The 19,716-nt window shown below is 44.3% G+C and overlaps 1 protein-coding gene across 1 annotated transcript; it reads right to left on the bottom strand.

Moving 5' to 3' along the window:
* Window positions 1–191: 191 nt before the first annotated feature.
* LOC115818252 (adenylate cyclase type 3) lies at window positions 192–17,940 on the bottom strand. Its single transcript, XM_075353594.1, is given in 20 exon segments — window positions 192–368; window positions 676–800; window positions 1,562–1,688; window positions 2,096–2,212; window positions 2,342–2,488; window positions 2,632–2,790; window positions 3,242–3,323; window positions 4,137–4,411; window positions 9,432–9,548; window positions 9,770–9,857; window positions 10,272–10,433; window positions 10,598–10,683; window positions 10,887–10,955; window positions 11,152–11,350; window positions 11,573–11,731; window positions 13,351–13,478; window positions 13,944–14,055; window positions 14,469–14,599; window positions 16,698–16,847; window positions 17,422–17,940. Coding segments are annotated over 20 exon segments (3,129 nt in total).
* Window positions 17,941–19,716: the final 1,776 nt, after the last annotated feature.

Genomic DNA, 19,716 nt, shown 5'->3' with positions numbered 1-19,716 from the left:
CACACACACACACACACACACACACACACACACACACACACACACGTTTCCGAGTCATATTTGAAGAAAGCATAAGAGTTCTTTCTGAACTCTTAAAGGGAGACACTCAAGTGGTGTATTGTGCCCAGTGTGTGTGTCTGATGGTAGCTGTATTGTCCCGACTGGGTGTGTGTGTGTGTGTTTGACTTGAATCAGGAGTTCTCCAGCACTTGGTGTGGCAAAGCTGTTGAGGTCCCGTTGTTAACTGGTGCATCTTTTCCCTTCATAAAGAAGGTGAGTAGTTCTCCTTTACCCTTCACAAAAATAGGTCCTCGCCGCACAAACCTGAAGCCATACTCCTTCAAGATGTTGTAACAGTCCTCCACCACCTGAGGGCACCACACTCCAGTTGAAAAAATACATGACAAAACAACTCTGTAATATGAAATCATGACTGAATTCTTATATGTACAAAATAGACAAACCCACTATGCACTGTATGTTCATGGTTTAATAATTAAATCATCTTGAGTGGAATCTGTGTGTGTGTGTGTTTGTGTGTGTGTTAGAGAGAGAGAGTTTAAGAGTGACTGTGGGCGTATGTGTGTATGTCTTGGTGCATGTCTCTTTATGCCTGTGTGTGTTTGTAGTATAAGTGTATGTGTGTGTGTGTTTTGTGGAACAGGGGCGTGTTACCTGTATATTTCCCATTACTCCAGTGGACTCCATACGGCTGGCTACATTTACTGTGTTGCCCCAAATGTCATAATGAGGTTTTCGAGCCCCAATCACACCAGCCAGCACTCCCCCCTTATTCAGTCCTGAGAGAACACACGCACACACACACACACACACACACACACACACACACACACACACAAAAACAAAAAAACACACCCATTATTCAGAAAACATATGTACACAAACACACACACACACACGCACAAAACACACCCATTATTCGGAACATATATGTAATCACCACATACACACCATACGCACACAGACACACACGTACACACAAACGCACACACCCCTTTATTAAGGTCATAGACAGGGTTCTCACACCTTCTTAAACATCAAATTCGAGGACCTTCTAGGTCCAATTTCCTAAAATTCAAGGACTCAACATGGCATAGTTTGGACACGGATCAAGGTTAATTACTGTTACGTTAGCTTTCTCGCTTGCTTGCTGCTGGTTAACCTGCATCATTCGACTTCAACCACTCGTGCACGCACGTGACCATCGCACTTTCTCAAGGCAGGTGGCGCATGAAACAAGGACGCACAGACAGCAGGAGACACACACGCAGACAGCGGAACGTAGCCTACTTACTAACGTTATATATATATATAAAAAAAAAAAATATCAAAGGAACTTCAGTTTCTATTTTTGCACAAAATATATCAATTCAAGCAATTTCAATGACCCGTGTCTATTTATGTCTGTTTTCAAAAACTTTCAAGGTCTTGATTTTTTTTTCTCAAATTCACAAACTTAAAAGGATTTCGAGGATCCGTGGGAACCCTGCATAGAGAACACACACATGTATACACTACACACACACACACACAAACTGACCTATACGGAGCATGAAGTTGTTGAAAGACTGGTTGTTGAGGTTTGTTAGAGTTACTTTCATAGCCAGTGCAAAATCAGCCAAATCAGACAAATGCTGCCATCTCTCCTTATCAGACTGATCCTCTTTCTGTAAAACACCAGAGCATCATTGTCATCATCATCATTATCATCATCATCATCTTTGTCATCATCATCATCATCATCATCATCATTGTCGTTGTCGTCATCATCATTATCATCATCATCATCAAGATGTTATTTTGCAAGGTCTGTGTCTGTGTCTGTACTGTTGTTTACCTCAGGAATCTCTGGCTGTCAGCCATGGAGAATTACTCAAAGTTGTAAAATTGTATTTGTATTCATGTTGCTTATCTAAACATTTTATGTAAACCTAAATATTTTAAGTAATGATGTGGATTTAAATGTGAATGTGAATGTGAATGTAAATGTAAACGTGAAAGTGAAATGGAATGTGAATGTGAATGTGAATCTGAATGAGAGGTTCATATCGTCTCTGAGTGTTGTGAGTCAGACCTTCATGCTGCTGTATCCATTAGTGTTGCTCTCAGGAGTGACCCCTGATGCTGCCATGTAGGTACTGCCAATGGTTTTGATCTTAGTTATACAACGAAACTCTGGACGATCCAGGAGCTACACACACACACACACACACACACACACACACAGGTAATCAGAACAGCAGAACACACTTTGCACAAAAGAGCACTGATTATTACTGGAAATGCTCACACATGTGGGGACATCCACACACACACTCACACTGTCAAAGTCGGAGATGATCTCATTGAGGATCCGAAGACACTCAATCCCCCCATTATTGATGCTCTCCTCAGTGTAGAAATCAGAGAAGTTTGGAATGGAGGCAAACATCACTCCAATCTCATCGTATGACTGGCTATACAGCTCCTACAGGACACACACAAACAGTTAGTCTTATCCTACTCATTCTCTCTCTCTCTCTCTCACACACACACACATACATACACATGCACACACACACGCACACACATTCGTTCACATCTGTGTCATTAAGCGTCTCTCTATGGTACCTCATCTCGTTTCTTGGAGCCTAAGAAGTGTTTAGCGACATGTTCAGGGAGCATGTTGGTGACCAGAGCCTCGTTATACATCCTCATCTCATACACCCTCTCCTTCTGACCATGGACCTCAACCCTCCACAGAAACAGCTTCCGCGACTGCCTCTCCACCTGGGTGTGTGTGTGTGTGTGTGTGTGTATGTGTGTGAGAGAGAGAAAGAGAGAGAGAGAGACAGAGAGAAGACTTAATGATGAGAGACTGTGTGAGTGTGTGAGACTAAGGTGGTGTGTGTGTGTGTGTGTGTGTGTGTGTGTGTGTGTGCGTGTGTCTGTGGACCAAATGTCCCCATGACGAGACAAACGTCTGCCAAATGATGGTTTTGCTGGTTCCCACAATTTTAAATGCAGTTTTCTAAAACACAATGTCACTTGGAAAATAAAAAGTGTCAAAACAGTTCTTTGGTTAGGGTTAAGGTTATAATTAGGATTAGGGTTAGGGTCAGGTTATTACTCTTTAGTCACAATAAAGAGGAAGTCAATGGGAATTCTTCATTAAGATATGAAATTAAACCTCTGTGTGTGTAAGCACGTGTGTGCATTTGTTTGTTTATTTTTGACATACATGTCGGGCAAAGTAGTAGAAGCTGATCGTCATGACGATGATCATCACAGTCATCAGGTATTTTGAGGGAACTACAGAAGCCCTGCAGAGACACACTGTACAGTCAGTTCTGCATCATCACTGCTCTTCAGTTGTACACAGATTATAAGCATATTTCATGGCAGATTCTCTACACGTTGTGATTCACTTTACAGAGCTAATGGATGCTTTGTCTTGTTTTTTCTTCTACATTCAGTAGGATATACGCACTGTTATTAATATCTTTAGCTATATGGTTCTTCGGGGGATGGGGACAGGGGGGTGTTACCCTTTTTTTACGTAATTTGGAATGTCCAATTCCCCGTGCTACACCCAGTCTGCATCAAGGCACAACGCCTGCGTCAATGCAGTAAACACTAGCACATGTATCCTCTAATAGAAATCAGCCACCAGTTCTTCCCACCTTCCCCAGTCGGTCTCCATGCCAGTGTATTGGCAGAGTGGAGGACCTGTTCAGAGTCCCTGTCCAGCCTGCAGCATTATTGCGATTTGGGCCAATAAGCACAGACTCATAGTCTTACCTAGACAATAACTCTACTCATCTCAACTAGACACACAGTCTCATTTACCTCTGCACAACCGTAACACCCAGCTATTAGTAGTAGTAGCAGTAGTAGTAGTATTAGTAGTAGTAGTTATAGTAGTAGTAGTAGTATGACCAGAAACCCTGTGTGTTTATGTAAACATTCTGATAGTTTTTTTTTAAGAAAGATGATTTGATATGAGTGTTTTTGTGACAAATGTTTTAGTGACAAAACTATTTACTGATATAAATGTTTTGGTGACTCGACTGTTTCATTCATAACAGTATAAGTATGCCTGGACTCTGCGTATTATGATCAGACTCATAACTCACCTATAGTCCAAGTAACGTATGAAGTCATAGACGTCATAAATGTCCCGCCAGCTGTAAATGTTGACAGCGCCGGTTGCTACGGTGACCAACAGCATGAGGCCGAGCTTGACAACGTGGCTGGCCTGCACTAGCATGGTGGTTGCCACGAGCGACAGCACAGCCATGAAGCTGTAATGTTTAGGGTTCTCAGCGCAGCCGCCATCTCCCAGCCACTGCAGAGTCAACCCAGAGCTACTACTGTTCAACAGCAAGACCGGTGGTTGCACACAGCTCAGCTATAGACACAAACAAACAAAAACAACATGCAACTTCGTCAGAGTGATGTAATGTAATGTTACTGTGAAACGAGCATAGAACTTCAGCTTCAGAAAAAAACAGATGCCATAACTTGCCGTCAAAATTTTCAACATCAGGACACACAGAGATGAAGCACAGCTCAGGAGTGTCGTGAAAAAAAAATACAAGTAGGGACTAGTGCTCGGATGGTGTAACGGAAAAGACGCCAGCCCAACACCACGGAGACCACAGAGACCAACGATGACTCCAGATGTACCTGCGGAGGCATGTGGTGGTTTATTCCCTCTATTACCTCCCCAGTCAGCGTGGGAGGTGTGTGCTCATGGAGCAGAGTTACGAGGGAGTTGGCCATGACTAAATCGACAGAAAAGGAGATAAAGAACAAAAAAGGAAAAAAACTGCACTGAGTCAATCAGTGAATGTTTTCAGTGTTTGCAGTTTAAGGATTCTGTTTGAATAGAACCAATATAGTTGCCATTGTTTAAAGATGACTGGTGTTCTGTGCTGTTTCTTTTGGGTGGTATATACCTCAGACTTGGGCCGTCTACCGCAGGTCTGGGAGTTTTAGTGTGTGGCACAGTATTTTTCCTGTTCCTAGGTTTGCGCTCTTCTAGACTAAGATTAATATTGTCATTACTGCGATGTGTTTAGCTCAGTTTCCAGCTTAGGAGTCACAGCCCCCATTGCTCCCATCAGCAATGGGACAACCTCGGTTCTCACCTCCCTTCAGCTCCTGGTATTTCTCCGGTTTCTTGCATTCCTTCTGTTTGGTGTTATCACTTTGGATTGCCAGATCTACCTCCACTGCTGTTTTCTGCCTCTTATCCATTACAACTGCACCTGGTTGGTTAGCCATTACTTGTTTACCTGACCAGATCTGAAAGGCCTAGGGGATCTTAGCTCTGTTGTTCCCCTTCCATTCTGACTTGGGAGCACCCAACTCATGATTCTTGTGTATCCTCCTGTATATGATCCCTGCGACTTGGTTGTGCTTCAGTGTATGTTGGTTTTGCCTGTACCTTGCCGCCCACTATTATTTACCTGACCGTCTCAAGACTTCTTTGCACAGTCTGCACCTTGGGTCGTGTCTGATGTGGCACACCCCGGTTTTCATTGATCTGGTGCTGAGCGCTTGTTCTTGTGCTGTCATGATTAGTGTCTCTGTGATGTCCTTCAGTTCTGTCCTTTTCAAACACTGGTAGGACCTCACCATGTCACTGCTATCTATCAGTGGTACATTCCATGGACGGACTTATCCTGCCATGGCACCTTCTCTGCTTCCACATTACCCACATCCTCCGTCTGTTTGAGGCATTCTCCACATTACCCACATCCTCCGTCTGTTTGAGGCATTCTCCACACCACCCACATCCTCTGTCTGTTTGAGGCATTCTCCACACCAGCCACATCCCCTGTCTGTTTTGAGGCATTCTCTTCGCAGCTCATCCTTTGGGGCCATTGCTTGGATAAACTCATGGACGTTTCATGTATCATTCAAAAAAGAGATCGTGAGACTTTATTGGCCTCTCCCACCTTCCTTCCAACCGATGTACAGTCTCTGGATGTTACAGAGCTCTGGATGGAGCGCTCCGTGCATTCTGAGGAGTTTCGGGGGTCTTTTCAATGGTAGCTTCCATTTCCTTCCTTGGCTAGCTTGTCATGATAGCTGTGTATCTGATGACTGGCATAGGGGAATGTGTTGATGACTTTGATCATTCTTTCCTTTCAGCTGTCTGTTCAGGACCTGTCTTACTCTGTGAGGGTGCTTGGGTGTTACTGTCTTTCTAGTTCCTGTCCCATGGTTCCTGTGTTATTGAGGATCCCCAGGTATTTGTTTAAGTCTATTAAGTGGCCTCCCTCTGTCCTCATCCTTTTCCCTCTTTTTACTGTCATCCAACCACACTCCTCCATCCTGGAAAACATCCTGATATCCTTGCTGGAGAGCCTGGTCAATTGGATCGGTGAGTCAATGTCTTTGTCAGTCTTGGCATACAGCTTGTTGTTATTCATGTACAGGGGGCTCTTGGTGGTAGCTCCACTGTTGAACATGTATACATAGCCATTCTTAGTGATGATCTGACTGAAGGGGTTCAGGCCTATCCAGAACAACAGTGAGGAATAGTGCATCTCCTGAGTTTCTACCACATTTGTTTGCCACTGGGACAACTGTCTTTGAGTTAACTTCTTCTAATGTTGTATTGAGTTGCATGGTTTCTTGTGAGTGGTCCAGGAAATGCTCAAGTTCATCTGCCTGGTCTTGGAGTCTTGGTGCATGGCTCTATCTACCAGTAGCTGGTATCTGGAGCCTCTGGTGTTGTTTCCAGTTCCATCCAGGGCATTCAGCTTAGTGGCTATGATGCCCAACGGGAGCTTCCATGTTGTACATAGTCATGTTATTGGTCACTAGTTGAATGGTGCTGGTCCCTTATCTGGGACTTTCATGACAGGTACCATTGTACCTTAAGGCTGATTTATACTTCTGCGTAGGCTCTTTGCGGAGTCTACGCCGTAGCCTATGCGAGTGGCTCTACGCCATTGTGAGCATTTATACTTGTGTGTTGGTGTGTCTGTGTCGCTCTGTAATTACATCGCCAAAACGATAGTTTGCGGTGGGATTTCTAAGCCACTGTGTTGATTTCCTCGTGCATTACAAACGATGGATTAATATTAAATAAAAAGTCAGAATTAAGTCCTCAGACAACAATATCTGTAAAACAATTTTGCATTCAAATGAATAACTAGTGTCCAGACTTTGGGGGTCAAACAAACGGAGCTTTCAAAATAATATGCGTTCAGTTCGCCATTTTGCCGAAAATTTTCAATCGTGACTGAAACTGAGTGGATCATGCTTGAGTTGGAGCTAATAAATGTTGAACAACAGTTACTTTTACTGAAATTACTGCAACACAGAAAAGAGAGAAGACATCGGGGCAGATGATGTATATGACCATTGAACCGATTGAGCAGAAGGAGAGTGATCCTACCGAGCGGACCAATCACAGTTGTTGTGGTGTGCAGCGACGCGTAGTTACATTTCTAGGGAGGTGCGCGTCAGGCTACGTACCTGACATACGTACATTCGACGCAGAAGTGTAAATTGGGCTTTAGTCAGCCTGTTGCTAGCAGTCTGTTCATTCATTCTGTTAAGTCAGGGTGCAGAGCTATTAGCTTCAATAGCCAGTGGGTCTGGATCATGTCAGGCCCTGGTGGAACCCAGTTCTTCATGTTTGTGACCCATATGTGGGACATCTGCTGTTGTGAGGATGTCTGTTGCCTGCTCTGAGAGACTGCAGTATTCTGTTTCCAGGTCTCTCCGCCACTGAGCTCAGCTGTTATGCGATGATTCTTTCTTCCATATGCTCTTCAAGTGCTGTTCATGTTCAGCCCTCTGTGGATCTACAGTGTGGTATCTTGGTGTCTTATTGTGCTCTAACTGAGAGCATGATGGTTCTTTGGAGAGGAGGGCATTTATTCATTTGGCCTCTGCTTCTTTTTGCAGTTTTGACTGACAGTGCTTTGTTTAGCAGACCCTCAGTTACTGACATGCCATTGTGCTTCTACAGTGGCCATGTGTCCTTGATCATTATACACCCTCTGAATTATGCCACAATCAGCTTGCTGGCATTCTTCCATGTTGGCCTTATCATGGTTTCCGGCCCTAGTTTCCAGGGTTAGGGTTAGGTTTAGATACAGTCTTGTAAATTTAAAGCAACTGCATGACACCACCATGTCAGCACAAGACAACATCCCTATGGAGGAGCACTTTACAGAACCCAAGTCCCAAAGAGCTCATGCATCTGACTCAATACTAGATGTGTGAACCTAATACGCTGGCTGTGTATAGTATAGTGTATAGTATCTTTTTTTTTAGACCCAGACTCTTAAATTTCACATTTTTATTTTATTATGTTTAAAAAAAAACCCCTCAAAGTCCTGTCTCTGTTTGCGAAAAACACTGTTTCCAAATAAAAAAGAAGTTGGCCATATGAGGATAAGACTAAGACTCATCTTTTAGGCACACTGAGAATAAATAAATAAATAAATAAATAAGCAAACAAACAAATAAATAAATAAAATGCCAAAAACACACTGAGCCAAAAAACACACTGAGAAACTTGGACAAGGAGTTGATGCGAACAGTCTGTCTGTAATTACTGCTGTTTGTTTTAGGACCTTTACGCCGTCCTGCCAACCCGCTCTGCTGCCATCTGTCAGAGTTCTCGCTTCTCTGAACACTCCTGAGCCCACTGCCAGCTTTAGACGACTGGGGTGTTTTAGTTTGGTCACTGAAGAGTCTTCGGCATACATACCCTCTTTTTAAATAGCTTGCACATGATGTTGACTAAGCAGTGCATAAAAGAATCCCATTCCTCTATTTCAGTCCAACAGTAGATGGTTTTCCCAAACCTCTCACCCACTCACAGCATATTTCATACAGTGAGGAAGGATTAAAAACCAGAGTGAGGCTGGAAGCGCTCAGTTCAGCCTATATAAGCCTGGAGTGTGGGGACAGCTCACTGACTTTCACTGATAGGAAGTTACAAGGCAACAGGCAAGTCATCACAATGTTAATAAAACGTTTCTGCCGTCCAGCATTCAGAGGAATGAATGAGTACCTCATCAGACAAACTGAAACAGCCTCTGTATGAGGTGTTTTCCTAACATCCTAACGGCAGTACTAGTGTGGGTGAATCATATACAGTCTGCTCTGCGTGACAGAAACCTCAGTCACAGTCAAGACCTCCCAGATATACGATGAGTCAGTCTGAGGAAACTTTCTCAAAGCTCTGCGTGTGTGTGTGTGCGTGCGTGTGTGACAGTGTCCCTGAGGTGCTGCCAAATGAGCCGACAGACAGAAGAACACACAGATACACCTCTTCCAAAGAAAACCACAGGGGAGGTTAATAACAATACAAACAACAGAAACCTGAAACACACACACATTACACACACACACACACACACACACGCATGACGGAGGAGAGGAAAGATCCTCACCATGTCTGCCACCTCTGCCATCGTCAGCACAAAGATGGCCGCCATTGCCCAGGTGTTGCGTGCCCAGCGTGTCCGATCGATCCACAAAGAAAATGACACCAGCTTTTTAGAGAAGACCTGCAATGCATCATCATCATCATCATCATCATCATCATCAGCATCATCATCATCATCATCATCAGCACTGTCACTGTGATCATTATCATCATCATCATCATCATCATCACTGTCATTGTGATCATTATCTTCAGCTTCATTATCATTCTCCTCCTCTTACTCCATCCTTTTCCTCATCATTATCCTCCTCCTCCTCATCATCGTCAGCTATAATTACTCACCCGAGGGAAAATGGCCGCCAGGGAGCAGACAGTGAGAATGAGCAGCAGTGCCTCCCCAACAACCAAGGTCACATAGTTCACTATCAGCCTATCAGAGACAAGGACAAAGAAAACCAGCCAATCAGACACAGGAACACAGGAAGTTAGCCAGTTAGAGGAAAGTGCAGGGGCTATATACAGTAAAGAATATGATCCCCAACAGCCAGTGTAATTACTTATGTTTGTACATGTGTTATCTAGGGATGAATTTAAGTGCTTTAGATATTCTATAAATATTGTAAATAAGTTGAATATGTTTATGAATGTTTAATATATGTGCTATAGATGTTGTCATTACATTGATGTGTTTGAACTGTCTACAGGTCTAAGAACATCTCCAGAGTTTATTGTTTCATACATGATGTTGTTTTTGACATCTGTACAACAACAACAACAACAATAACAACAACAATACTGTTTTGTTTTGATGTTGTGAATAGGCTGTGGCACTGTGAAGACTTACAGTGGGTCTATGAGCACCTCCATGGCAGAGGTGAAGAGTAAAGCTACACAGCTGCAGCTGAATGCCACACCAGTCTGCCTCTCTTTCTCCGACGAGTAACGAGACTCCAGCTCAGGGTCCAGAAAACGGAGAGAGAGAGGGTTAGTCCTGTTTTCTTTCAGTCTGTGAGAGACAGAGAGAAAGAGAGAGAGAGAAATGTGTATGATTAGATGCTCTGTGTCATCATACAAACTCTTATGCACATTTCACAATTCATAAAAATGTCTCGCTCATTCATTCTCTCTCTCTCTCTTTCTCTCTCTCTCTCTCTCTTTCTCCATGCTCACGTCTCCTCTGCCTCTCTTTCCAGCAAGGCTTTATTCAGTAGTCGGTTCAGTTCTTGCTCATTCTCTTTGGAGTCCATTCCTCCATTCTCCATGTTTGGCAGACACAGTATCTATAGAGACAAGAAGAGAAGAGAAGAGAAGAGAAGAGAAGAGAAGAGAAGAGAAGAGAAGAGAAAAAAGCTTGTGGTTTTATAAATGAAGGTCAAGATATAACATTCTGAGAGAGAGAAAGAGAGAGAGAGAGAGAGAGAGAGAGAGAGAGAGAGAATCAGCTCACCTGTGCATCTGCCTGGTTTGTAGGCTCGGCAGTCCTTTGTACTGAACAAACATTCCCACTGGTCTCTTTAGTGTTGACTAGCTGAAAATGAGAGAGAGAGAGAGAGAGAGAGAGAGAGAGAGAGAGAGAGAGAGAGAGAGAGAGAGAGAGAGAGAGAGTGTGTGTGTGTGTGTGTGAGTGAGAGAGAGAGGGGGGAGAGAGAGAGAGAGAAGGAACTCTTAAAGTCAGAATATTTTGAGACAGATTACTGGATTGTCTCTCAGATCTTATACTACACATGCTGATGTCACTGCGAGACAACACTCACCGCACCGTTGGTGACTCCGTTCTCTGTTGTGGTTGCCTTGGGAACGAGCACCAGGTAAGTTTCGATGCCTTTCTCCAGCAAGTACTCACAGCGCTCTCCGCCATTCCCCGGCTCCAGCTCAAACTCACCATGCAAGCACTCCATGGTACTCTGGGAAATGTGCACACGCCTAGGCACCCACCATCATCACACACAGAGGTCAGAGGTTACAGGACTGACACTAATGTACACAGTCATCAAAAACAACAGTGTGTGAAGAGAAAATAACAATTAAAAGACCCAGGTGGAAAACTGGGGAAACTAGATTTTGCTATCTGGATTGAATGGTAACCCTATGGTAATCTGGACTGGTTGGATTGGCAACAACTCTGTCTGGGATAAGTCGGCTCACCCCGGAATGCCACCGGATTCCATTTTGTTTGCGACAGTGACATCGGTGGACCAGACATCAAATTGCCAGCGTTTTTGCCCCAGGACTCCGCCCAACACTGTGCCCGTGTGCACACCCACACGCATGTCTACGTCTGTCTTCGTCTTCTCACGCACATACCTGACAACACAGACACCATGGGGGTGGAGTCAGTCAGGCTTTAACTCTGCCCCTCAATGAGCATATCTGACCAAACGGACAACATGGGGGTGGAGTCAATCAAGACCTAACTCCACCTTCTAAATGGGTGTACCTAACCACATAGACAGTGTAGGGGTGGAGTCAGTCAACGTTTAACCCTAGCCAGAGGCAGACTTTACCATTAGACAAGGGTCGCCAATTGCCTTAGGCCCAAAGCTACCATGGGCCCCATAAAACGCCTCCTAATCTTATGGTTAAGACAGTTTTTTTTTTTTTTTAAATTTTCGCTAATTAATTATGTCTTTCTAAAAATCCATACGCTAAAATGCCATCAGAACACCTAATTCATGAGTGTCTCAGACCCGCCACCAGTTCTAACTACATTGGAATATTCCATGATCTTTTTGCGCATCTGTGGAAATGAATCTGGAAGACAGTAGCCAACTCGTGTAAACTTTCAATCAGAACTGTTATGTAAGGGATAATGTACAGCGAGCCTGTCATTAGTGCAAATAAACCCCGACAGGGTGAAGCAGGACCCCGAACCAAAGCAGAACTTAGTAAAGAAATCAGTAACTTGACACAAAATATTGAGGGAAAAATTATTTTATTGGTTTAAAAAATGATTTTACTGCTTCCGCTAAAAAAAAAATAGGTCTCTCATAGGCAACTGTCTGTTATTCATAGCAGCAGTCCGCTATTCAGAAATAACAGGCTGTAGAATGCCTTAACTGACCAATCAGAATCGAGTATTCAACAAAGCTATGTGTTAATAACTGCTAATTTGTTCACTTTTCACCTCTTTGGTAGTACCAAGGAGGCGAAAAAGTGAACAAATGTTTGATTTCTAAAACGCTTCAATTCATTCGAACAAATGTTTTTCTTCAATATCACTATGTAAATTGCTGCGTGCATCACTTCGGTCGTTTTTGGCTCCAGTCAACACTACAGTTTTAAAAAATCATGGCGGCTGTAGCACAGACGACATGGTTGCGAAAGAGGTTCAGTGTAAAAGTTTCCAAAGACTCAAGGCTTCAGAAGTATGGGAGTACCTCACACTATCACAAAACACAAGGTGGTTTGTACAGTGTGCAAAGCTTTGATGGCATACCACAGCTGCACTCGCACTATGCATGAGCACCTGAAGAGAAAACACACAGGCGCTACTCTAGATTGATCAACTAATCAGTAAAACAGTCGGTAGATTAATCGATAGAAAAAGAGCCATTAGTGACAGCCTTAATTGAAAGAGGGGGAGAACAAGGGATGTGGAGGACCTCATGCCTGTGTTTGCCTTAGGCCCCAAAATGACTAAATCCAGCCCTGACCCTAGCCCCCAATGAGCGCACCTGAAACCACACTTGCAGATTTGACCACTCCCTGAACATGCATGTAAAGCCCAGACACACATTTATTATGTGAGACTAAGTATAGGTGATGTGAGAGAAATATGCAAACAGTGATCTTGAGATATTTAAGAACTCCAAAGACAAAATTTAATAAGAGAACTGTCTGTTTGTGAATGTGTATGTAAGCAGGAGTGTGTGTGTGTGTGTGTGTGTGTGTGTGTGTGTGTGTGTGTGTGTGTGTACACTCACGAGATGGCCTCCACCATGGACAGTCCCATCATGATGGAGCACACTGCATGATCTTCTCTAAAGTCTGGCAGGCCACAGATACAGTAATAACAGTCTCCCAGGATCTTAATGCGCAGCTGGTGGTGTTGCTGCTCACAGACAGACAGACAGACAGACACACACACACACACACACACACGTTTAAAATCATACACTCAACACTCATCTCATTTCGCTGTCAGGATTAACACATCACACACACACACACATTAATGACTATACACGCAGCACATTCATCTAATCTCTCTGTCGGGATTCACACACACACACACACACACACACACACACACACACACACACACACATTTACTTCCATTGACTCAATACTCTCATCTCAGGGGTCAGGGGTCACACATCTTGGATTAGGTTCTTTGTTCAACATGGCAGGCAGCTAAGAGCACTTGCATGAGTGCATGTGTATGTGTATATGTGGTTGAGTCTGTGTGTATGTGCTTGTGTGCGTCTGTGGGCGCGCATGAATGTGTGCATATGTGAGCATGCGTGTGTTTGTGTGTGTGTGTATGTGAGCATGCATGTGTGTGCGTGTGACTCACGGCAGCGAGTTTATCGAAGCGAGCGAAGAGTTCATTGAGCAGTTTGACGAGTTCCTGAGCACTGCAGGCTGATGACAACTGAGTAAAACCAACAATGTCTGCAAACAGGATACTACAGAGAGACAGAGAGAGAGAGAGTGTGTGTATGAGAGAGAGAGAGAGTGTATGAGAGAGAAAGGGAGAGAGAGACAAAAAAGGAGGGAGAGGTAGGGAGGCTAATCAGTCATTTTGATCATCTCTGTGGCAAAGCTTCATCTGTGTTTTCATGGTAACTTGACTGTAGGTATGTTAACTGTAGAAGCCTTTCTATGGTAATGCTTGTTAGTCCATTGATATCTCTGTGGTAATGCAGCTGGAATGGCTGTAAGGGGTGTCTCTACAATGACCTCTGTGTGTTAACTCATGCGTGTACAGAGTAACCTGCATACAAGTCCATTAAACAACAACAAGTCCTGTAAATGGGTGTGTTTACGGTAACCTGTGAGTTAAATGCGTGGCTATTGGGGCATTTCCATGGTAACAGACCTGACGTTCTCATGGCGATACATATACATGGTGTTGAACTGTTGAGCTTTTTTCTGATTGGCTGATTGCTTCATGCCCTGAAGCATCTCGTCTGCTATGTGCTTCGGCAAGATGGACAGCAACAACTCCTCCTACACGTACACACACACACACACGCACACACACAACAGTGTGACACACACACTTACAGAAAAGACTGTGTGTTTCATGTGTGTGTGTGTGTGTGTGTGTGTGTGTGTGTGTGTATGTGTAGGAGGGAAAAAAGAACTAAACAATGCATGAAAACAAACAAACACACACACACACACACACACACACACTTAACAAGACACTTAATCCCACCTCTCCACTTTTTATGGCAGTGCCAGGCCAGACAGACAACAGAGGCTTGTCAGAGGCTTGAGGGAAGACCCTGTTTAAGGGTGTTTACGACGCTGAGGGGAGACTGATGGGAAATGTCAGGGCTGTTTAACATGTCATTTAAGTGTGGTGTCAGTGAACTCTGGTTTAATGTGGTTTCTCACAAAATTCACCAGAAAAAAGAGGGAGGAAAATTAGCGAGGGCAGGAAGAGGAAAGGGGTTGCTGCCGCGTCTCTCAGATACCCCCTTGACTGAGAATGCTCCAGAGATAAATCCTGTTTTCAGATTAAAAACAACAACAACAACAACAACAACTGAACAAAACATGTTTTTTGAAGAGCACTCCTGACATGTCATGTCTGACTGCTGTTTGTTTTCTTATCAGGAGAGTGAGAGTTTGAAAAAGAGAACGCAGCACTGCGAAAAGAGGTGAAGTGTGTGTGTGTGTGTGTGTGTGTGTGTGTGGTGATACTGTATTGGTAATGGTTCTGTAGGGAGGAGAACAGAAAGAAACACATGTAGAGAGAGAGTGAAGACAGGAGAGAGGAGGTGAACTGGAGGACACAGGTGTGTAGCGAGACATAAAGAGAGAGAAATATCAGTGCAGAAAAAAGGGAGACAGAGAGAAAGAAATGGAGGCATGGACTAAGTCAAATGACATGGGAAGAGGCAGAGAGGGAAGCAGAGGTGAAAGAATGCGAGACAAAAGAAAAGCACAGACAAAGACAGAGGGTGTAAGAGAAGGAAAGAGAAAACGGGAGAGAGACAGAGAGAGAGACAGAAGAATGGAAAGAGTGACAAAAAGGGGGTGCTGGGATTTGGGACTGTGATTACAGAGCACGTTTTCCTCTGGAGTCTGATTGTCATGGTGAGCTGCAACAGCTGGCTACGCTCTGATTGGCTGGCTGCACCTGTCTCCCAGCAGCCCCCTACCACTGCGGCATTATGGGAGTTTGCGAGCATCTCTCGAGCCCAGAGTCAGTCAGCAGCACCACAGAGAAAAAAAAATGACAAGAAGAGAGGGAGCAAAGAGGGGAGAAAAACGGCAGGAGAAAACATAGTGCCTCACGCGCACACACACACACACACACACACTGAACACTCCATTGGGACAATGTGTTGACAGAGTGCTCAAGAAATCTCAGTTCATTCTGAGAGAGGGAGAGAGAGAGAGAGAGAGAGAGAGAAAAAGAGGGAGAGAGAGAGAAAGAAAGAAAGAGAGAAAGAGAGGGACAGACTGATCTATTGTGAATGAGAAGTGAAAACGGAAGGACTAAATCAAGAAGAACCTCTCACAGAATATTCCAGATCCACACTACTATTCCGCGACACAAGATGACAGTGGATGTGACCAGATATAACCATACGAGTCTTGTGTCACTGCTGTTAAACTCACTCCTGATTCAAAAACATTTCTGTCAATATAAAACTCTTCTCAACCCTCTGATTGGTTTTTACTGATGACTGAGTTCGTTACCTGCCCATCATTCTGCTGTCCAGTTTATCTCTTGACCTACATCTCAGTGCGGTACAAGGCAACCTTTTATGTGTGTGTCAGCATGTGTGTGTGTCTTCATAATGACTAGTAGAATCTATTAGAATGACAACTGTGTGAAATGTGTGTGTTCATTAGTTGATTAGCTGAGAGGAGATGAAAACATCAGCTCATTACAGCATGGCCTGTTGCTAGCTGTGGCCACATACACACACAGACACAAACACACGCACTCAAGTAAAAGGTACCAGCACACCTGAGCCACATACCAGGCCTCATTATTCCAGTTACTGCCTAACACACACATACACGCACGCACGCACGCACCATCCTCAAAAAGAGTCACAGAGAGCAGGTGTGTGTGTGTGTTTACCTGTTGCTGACTCTGTTCCTCCAGAGTGATGCTGACTTCCAAACTCTGTCGCGCCTCCAGGAACGCTGTGCGGTACTTACGATCGGACATGAAATACGACATCACTCCCACTGTCATGGCCCCCAAATACAGCATCACATTAGCAAACAGCTAGACACAGGGGGGGGAGAGGGGAAAGAAGTCGGAAAGTCAGTGTGTGTGTGTGTGTGTGAGCGCGCGCACGTACGAGAGAGAGAGGTCACAATAAATGTCCTGAACCTCATAGTCTCTGCAGTGACTAAACACATAAAGTTATACAGTCGACTTCAAAAAAAAAAAACAAACAAAGGAAAAAAACAGGTTCATACGAGAAGGGATTATAGAGCCTGGGGTTGCTAAGAGACAGTCTCCATGATGCTTCTATAGCGAGGGCCAGAAATTCCTCTCAGACCCCTACAGACTTCAGCTGGGTTTACCCCAGCACCACACTCACAGTCATAATACTGATTAATCAGTAAACACACAGAGATGACATCACCCAATCACAGCAGACAAACTATGACATTAAACAGTCAGTCATACAAACTACACAGTCAAAGAATTAACCGGTCACAGCCGGCACATAACCCAGTGTCAGGAGAGAACATTTTGTTCTCTCTCTCTCTCTCTCTGTGTATGTGTGTGTGTGTTGGGGCGGGGTAAGGAAAGAGAGAGAGAGAGAGAGAGAGAGAGACTACATCCTTACCTGTCGGACTAGCATTGTTCCCTGCAGAGTGACCTGGTGTGTTTGTGCAGTACTAACTCCGACCATGATTGTGTGCGCGGAGCAGGTGAGTGCAGTGAGGATGATGATGGTGGGGAGAGGAAGAGGCAGGGTGAGGAAGAACGAGAAACTGAAGAAGGTTTGCCAGCCGACAGAGTCACAGGCGTGATAAAACCCGTTGAAGTTCAGACCCAGGTAACACAGCACGTGCGCAGTGATCAACAGCCACAGTACGTAGGGAATGATCCGACGGGAGACTACGTCAGGTATCAGCCGTAGCCTCGAGAGTCCAAAAAAAGCCACGTCCGCTGCCAGGCCCACCGCCGCCGTGACGACCGTGGCCAGCTTGTCCTCTGAGTACAGCACAGCACACATGATGATGATGTAGCCATTAAAAAGAGCGGCGAAAAGCGCCAACACGAGGAGAGTTTCCTGACGCTGTCGTAAGAAGTAAATCTGATACAGCCTCTCCAAGGACGCGGGTTCAAAGGTCAGACGCATGAAATGTGGGAGCCAGAGGCAGCAGCCAGAGTTCCTCACTGCCACCCCGGCTCTACCTGACACTGTCTGGCTTGGTTCCGGCGGTACCACCACGGAGAGTTCCACAGTCTGATCTGGGTTACTGGTGATCCGGCTACAGGACATTGTGGGTTTGGAAGTTCGGTCTGGTCCAGGTGCTGATATTAATACTGTAGAGAAAAAAAGGTCTAGCTCTGCCAAGACAACTCAAACACATCACACTCACATTTCATCTCACGTTGTTTTATTTTCAAAGAGGAATTTCGCCTGTAATGGAGAACAGACACCTGGTTCACCCCACTGATTCAAGTCACTGTTTTAGACTACTGATTCACTCCACTGATTCAAATCACTGATTCACACTACTGTGCGCACCAGTCTTGACACTCTACATTGACAGGCTCTGTCTGACTTATTTGAAATAGATTCCTCTTGCCAACTGAGTAAGTGAAGCGAGAATGATCGTCACATACCTTACTAAGAAAATGAAATCCTTTTTGTGGTGTAATCTCGCGGCGTCTCGCCTTCTTTCTGGGCCATCATAATTATGGAAAGCAAGGTTGAGAGAGCTCGTGTCACTCTACAATGATCCTTGAGAGGGCATCTTAACGCCTACCCAGCGGGCACAGCGATGGCCCTCGCGTCTTCCTCTGACAGTTTCCATGGCAAATCATGTCATCCCAGCGCAGAGCTCTTACCGCTCGAGGTCTCAACGCAAAAGAAAAAAAAATCACTTTTAATGTCCGTGCGTTGAGAGCGGTTGTTAACGAATAAAGCATTAATCTTGCTGTAAAAATAAAGAAAATGTGTAGAAAAGATAGAAAATCTGCGCAAAAGAGAAGGGGAGAGACATTCCGTCAGTTTAAACAAGAATCAAAAGTGAAGCGAAATGTTAGTCCGAACCATGCAGAGTAGCTGGTGTCCATGCGCGCGCAATGTTATGCCAATTTGAACGTCAAAAAGCATTGGTGAAATTGTTTTAAGAATGTGTTATTTGAAAATGAAAATTATATAATCAAAATTTAAAGACTGCTTCAACGAAGGTTAGTATATTAAGCGGTTAACGGGAAAAAAGCTAATTCTCGGACTCTGCACTGGATTCTACATGTCTGCAAAAGACTCGGATTGTAACTGAAGTGTTTTTCATTAGTTCAGTAAATACTCACGACTCGTGCTGCAGTTGGTGCCAAAAATCTTGTTCGTATTAAGATTCAGTTGAGTCCATATACAACTGGAAACACTCCTGTGGGTTTTCAGAAATTGTCGTTAATCTGTCCATTTCGGGCTATCATTCTCCCTCTCTCTCTCTTTCTCGTTATCTCTCCCTCTCTCTCTCGCCGAATGGCATATACTCAGACAGTGTTTCTAAAGAACTAAACTAACCTCCAGGTTGCTACTGTGATCCTCAGGGAGGATGGAAGAGACCCCGCGGGAGTGAAGTTGCGGCTCTCTGGTGTTGAGTGATGGCGCCTCGGTGCTTCAAACCAGTCCCCTTTTTATCAACCCACGCTACAGATAGCACAGTTAAACCATCACGACTAATTAACGATTAATTAAGATGATGACACATATTCTGTTGTGGGTAAGAAATAGCCATTAACTCACTCAGGCATGACTTACAAGTGCTACAGTAAATGTGAAAACAGTGTTTATAAATTTGGGATTTGCAACTCATAAATAATCAGCCAATCTCATATTCAGACTACAAGAAGTCATAATTCGCCCCATAGGCAAACTTAAACCACCTGTGGGCTGGCA

The sequence above is a fragment of the Chanos chanos genome, chromosome 8 (assembly GCF_902362185.1).
Source record: "Chanos chanos chromosome 8, fChaCha1.1, whole genome shotgun sequence".
Classification (NCBI taxonomy): Eukaryota; Metazoa; Chordata; class Actinopteri; order Gonorynchiformes; family Chanidae; genus Chanos; species Chanos chanos.
This window is presented reverse-complemented; position numbering and strand designations above follow the sequence as displayed.